This window comes from Nicotiana tomentosiformis, chromosome 5, assembly GCF_000390325.3.
Source record: "Nicotiana tomentosiformis chromosome 5, ASM39032v3, whole genome shotgun sequence".
Taxonomy (NCBI): domain Eukaryota; kingdom Viridiplantae; phylum Streptophyta; class Magnoliopsida; order Solanales; family Solanaceae; genus Nicotiana; species Nicotiana tomentosiformis.
The window spans coordinates 98,185,264-98,188,795 of NC_090816.1; the positions used below are offsets into that span (position 1 = coordinate 98,185,264).

Consider the following 3,532-nt stretch of genomic DNA (forward strand, 5'->3'; position numbering starts at 1 on the left):
GAACAAGGCCAGACTGGTGGTTCAGGGATACAATCAAGAGGAGGGCATTGACTATGATGAGACATTTACACTTGTAGCTAGAATGTAGGCTATAAGAATGCTGATAGCCTTTACTGCCCACATGGAGTTCACCTTATATCAGATGGATGTAAAGAGTGCCTTTTTGAATGGTTATCTGAAGGAGGAACTGTTTGTCAAACAACCTCATGGATTTGAAAGTGAAGAATTTGTTGACTACGTGTTCAAACTGGATAAAGCTCTTTATGGATGGAAACAGGCTCCAAGAGCTTGGTATGAAAGACTCTCAAAGTTCCTCTTAGCCAACAACTTTGTAAGAGGAAAGATAGACAACACTCTATTTCTAAGGAGCAGGGGGAAGTATATTCTGATTGTGCAAGTGTATATGGATGACATTATCTTTGGGGCTACCAATGAAGCAATGTGCAAGGAATTTACTGAGATGATGGGAAATGAATTTGAAATGAGCATCATGGGTGAATTTAACTTCTTTCTGGGACTACAAATTAAGCAAACACCTACTTGAACCATGATACATCAGTATAAATATATCAAAGAACTACTGAAGAAGTTCAACATGGATTCTTCCAAGTCCATTGGCACTCCCATTGCAACTGCAACAAAGCTGGACCTTGATGAAGAAGGGAGAAATGTGGAACATAAACTATATAGAGGAATGATTGGGTTACTGTTGTACCTCACAACAAGCAGGCCTGGTATAGTGTTCAGTGTGGGGTTATGTGCAAGATTTCGGGAAAATCTCAAGGAATCTCACCTGAAGGTTGTCAAAAGGATATTGAGATATCTAAAATGGACCCCTTACCTCTGTCTATGGTATCCCAGAGGGTATAACTTTGATCTAGTTGGTTATGTTGATGTTGACTATGAAGGTTTTCATGTTGATAGGGAAAACACTTCAGGAATAACTCACTTTTAGGTTCTTGTCTGGAATCTTGGGGAACCAAGAAGCAAAACTCAATGGCCTTATCTACAATTGAGGCTGAATATGTGGCAACAACATCCTGCTGTGCTAAGTTGCTATGGAAAAGACAACAACTACGGGACTATGGTATATTTGTTGATTGTGTTCCTATTTTCTGTGATAATACCAGTACCGTAAACATTGCTAAAAATCCATGTCAGCACAAAAGAACCAAGCACATTGACATTAGACATTACTTTCTTAGAGACAATGTTGAAAAGGGGAATATCTCAATTAACTTTTGTAAAACTGAAGATCAAATTGCTGATATTTTTACTAAAGCTCTGAGTAGAGATCACTTTAAAAGGAATAGATTAGAACTAGGTCTAATCAACTCCTCCCACTAAGTTGAATCCTAGTGATTGGCTAGAAAAGGCATAATTAGATGTAGATAATTAAGTACAATGTGTTTGTTAGCTTTGTGTTTGTATTAAGCTTACACACTTGCTTGGAAAATATGGATGATAACTGTGTTGTATGATACTAATATGAAATGCTGAGGCCTTATTGCAGAAACAACTAAGGAGTTGGTTCTTTGACTCAGGTACATGCCATACTGTCTTAAATTACTAGGACTTATCCTAAAATTATTGCTATGCTCAGAATTCTAATTCCGTTGGCATCACTTCCAGTCAACTTCTAGTCAAAGAGTAAGGGGAAACCCTAGTGCAATTAGAGTTCAATTTCTTCCGAAATCCTAACAATCAAAGTAACCATTATAAAAGTCCCATTAGAACTCAAATTCGGTCACCTTCTCTCTTCCGGTCAAATCAGGAGTAATATTTTTAAAAGGCATTTATGATCAGCTTCTCAGGCCTCATTGTTTCTCTCAAACCCTAAGCAAGAATCAAGAGCAATTATCAAGATCTAATTCTCCCTTTCTCTTCTTCGAGTCTCTCATCTGATCACCATGCCTAAAGCCAGTCAAATCCCCTTTAAAGCCAAATCATCACCCAAGGCTGAAGTAAAACCCAAAATCATGAAGCCCAAATCGAAGAAAAGTGCTAAGCCATCAAGGGAACCCACACCCACACATGCTCCTTCTCCTTCAGTATCCTCCAGTATACCTACATTATCATTCCATGTTCCTGCTGCTCCTACCATCCATACCTCCACTATACCCCATCCTCCAAAACCAACCACCCATGCACCTAAGCTTACTCTGAAAAATGCCTCTAAGTCAACAAAGGTCAAGGACACTCCAAGAAAATCTGCAAGAAAGTGCCTGATGTTGCTACACAGGTAGGCACAATAGCCAAAGAATATGTGGTTCAGGGGGAATCAATGCCAGTCATTACTGATCAGGTATAACATCCTCCTTCTAAATTAGATATTTTGGTGTCTGCTATAGATGCTGAACTCTTAGATACTCTCTCACCCATGTGTGAGAAGCCACAAGTGGAGAAATTCACTGTAGAAAAGGGTGTAGGTGATTTGGGGAAGGAAGTGGATACTACTGCTATAGAGCTTATGGTTGAGGGGGAAGGATGTAAAGAACCTGTGCAAAAGGAGGCTTCTAATGGCCTATCTTTTAATTGGACTGAGGATGAGGATGATGATGGGGGTGAAAAAGAAGAGAAAGTTGTGAACAGTCATGAGGAGCATGGTGCTCAAAACATAGCCAATGAAGAAGAAAATAGTGAGAATGGGGGAGCGTCTGGAGATGAGAAGGAGAGTAATACAGACGATAAGACATGTGAACACGTTAATGATTCTGCAGAAGGAGAAAATCATATTGAAGAGGAGGATGACTCTGAAAGTGAGGGCGAGGATCAAGAAAAGGTAAGTGAGAGTGAAGGAGGTAATGACGAGAGTAAGGAAGAAGATGAGAATGTGAGTGAGGAATCTGAAGGTTCCATGACCATTGAGAACACTGTCATATCCCTTTCAGAAGAAACTGGTGAAGCGACAAAGGCTCAAGAACCTGAGTCTCTATTAACTCCATTCGCTGGAGATGAAGAAGTTAGCAGTGATGGAGATAATATGCCACTATCTGAGGTAGGGAAGAAACCAGGAAGACTCTTGTGAAAGCAACAAAGTCAACAGTCCCAACAGGGAAAGTAGTGGCTCCTCCTGCCAGGACTTCTCTTACAAGGAGTAAAAGAAAGGCTATTGATGCACAAGTAACTAAGGAGTCTAGAAGTGCAAAGAAGCCAATGAAGAAGGTCTCAATTATGGAACCTGTTGTTAAGCTGGATGGAGAAAATGAATCTGATTCTGCCTTGCCATCTAAATCATCTACACCAAATAGAAAGGTTGCCAAAGTTACAAAAACTGCTATTCCTTCTGCAAGGGCTAGTAGGGGTAAAACAAGAAAGAATGTGCCAGGTGCAGTTGACTCACTGAGTTCAGGAACTGAAAAGTGCTAAATGGGAAGATTCTTGCGAACATTGATGAGAAGGGTATGGCTCAACTGGTTGAAAAACTTGAGCTACATGGGTGGAAGCACATATTTGTCAATGCCTTCCCCCCAGTATGTGTTCCTGCTATGATGGAGTTCTCTGCAAATTTCAACTACGATGGGAAGGTAGT

At 40.3% G+C, this 3,532-nt stretch overlaps 1 protein-coding gene across 1 annotated transcript; it reads left to right on the forward strand.

The window, feature by feature from the left end:
* The first annotated feature begins 2,380 nt into the window (after window positions 1-2,380).
* On the forward strand, window positions 2,381-3,028 carry LOC138892852 (uncharacterized). Its single transcript, XM_070176599.1, has one exon. The coding sequence runs from the start codon at window positions 2,381-2,383 to the stop codon at window positions 3,026-3,028; it is 648 nt and encodes a 215-aa protein (XP_070032700.1).
* The last annotated feature ends 504 nt before the right edge of the window (window positions 3,029-3,532 follow it).